At 46.5% G+C, this 454-nt stretch overlaps 1 protein-coding gene across 1 annotated transcript in view; it reads right to left on the bottom strand.

Moving 5' to 3' along the window:
• The window catches only part of rab3gap2 (RAB3 GTPase activating protein subunit 2 (non-catalytic)), a gene marked incomplete at its 3' end in the record, with an annotated part of 36607 nt that overhangs the window by 26335 nt on the left and 9818 nt on the right, over positions 1-454 (bottom strand). Inside the window, exon 22 of the mRNA XM_025058414.1 lies at positions 39-147. Within this exon, the coding sequence (XP_024914182.1) occupies positions 39-147 (109 nt within the window). The remainder of the gene's footprint in view (positions 1-38; positions 148-454) is intronic.

Genomic DNA, 454 nt, shown 5'->3' with positions numbered 1-454 from the left:
TTCACATTAAATAATAAGACATAAAAAAGAGATCAAACCTTTCATGGTGCTCAGGGCGTGGAGGAGAGAGAGCAGGTTCTTGACAGTTTCCTCTGGTTGCTGTAGCACCTCCTTCTCCCTCTGTAACCACACACTCAGCAGCAGAGTCTGACGGAAACAACCGCAAACAGACAACAACAACAAAAAAACAGTCAGATAAATTCACAGGCTTTGATCCGAGCTCCTACAACTACATCAGTCAGTCCCAAAATAGGGGGCGGGGGGAACAGCACAAGCCATGAATGAATGAATTTCAATCAGAACATTTTCTTTATTTGGTATGCTGTACGAGGAGGTGCTGTATGAGGAGGTGCTGTACGAGGAGGTGCTGTATGAGGAGATGTTGTATGAGGAGGTGCTGTATGAGGAGGTGCTGTATGAGGAGGTGCTGTACGAGGAGGTGCTGTATGAGGAG

Source organism: Cynoglossus semilaevis, chromosome 1, assembly GCF_000523025.1.
Source record: "Cynoglossus semilaevis isolate Cse_v1.0 chromosome 1, Cse_v1.0, whole genome shotgun sequence".
Classification (NCBI taxonomy): Eukaryota; Metazoa; Chordata; class Actinopteri; order Pleuronectiformes; family Cynoglossidae; genus Cynoglossus; species Cynoglossus semilaevis.
The sequence above is the reverse complement of the archived record's forward strand: the minus strand, read 5'-3'. Positions and strand labels throughout refer to the sequence as shown.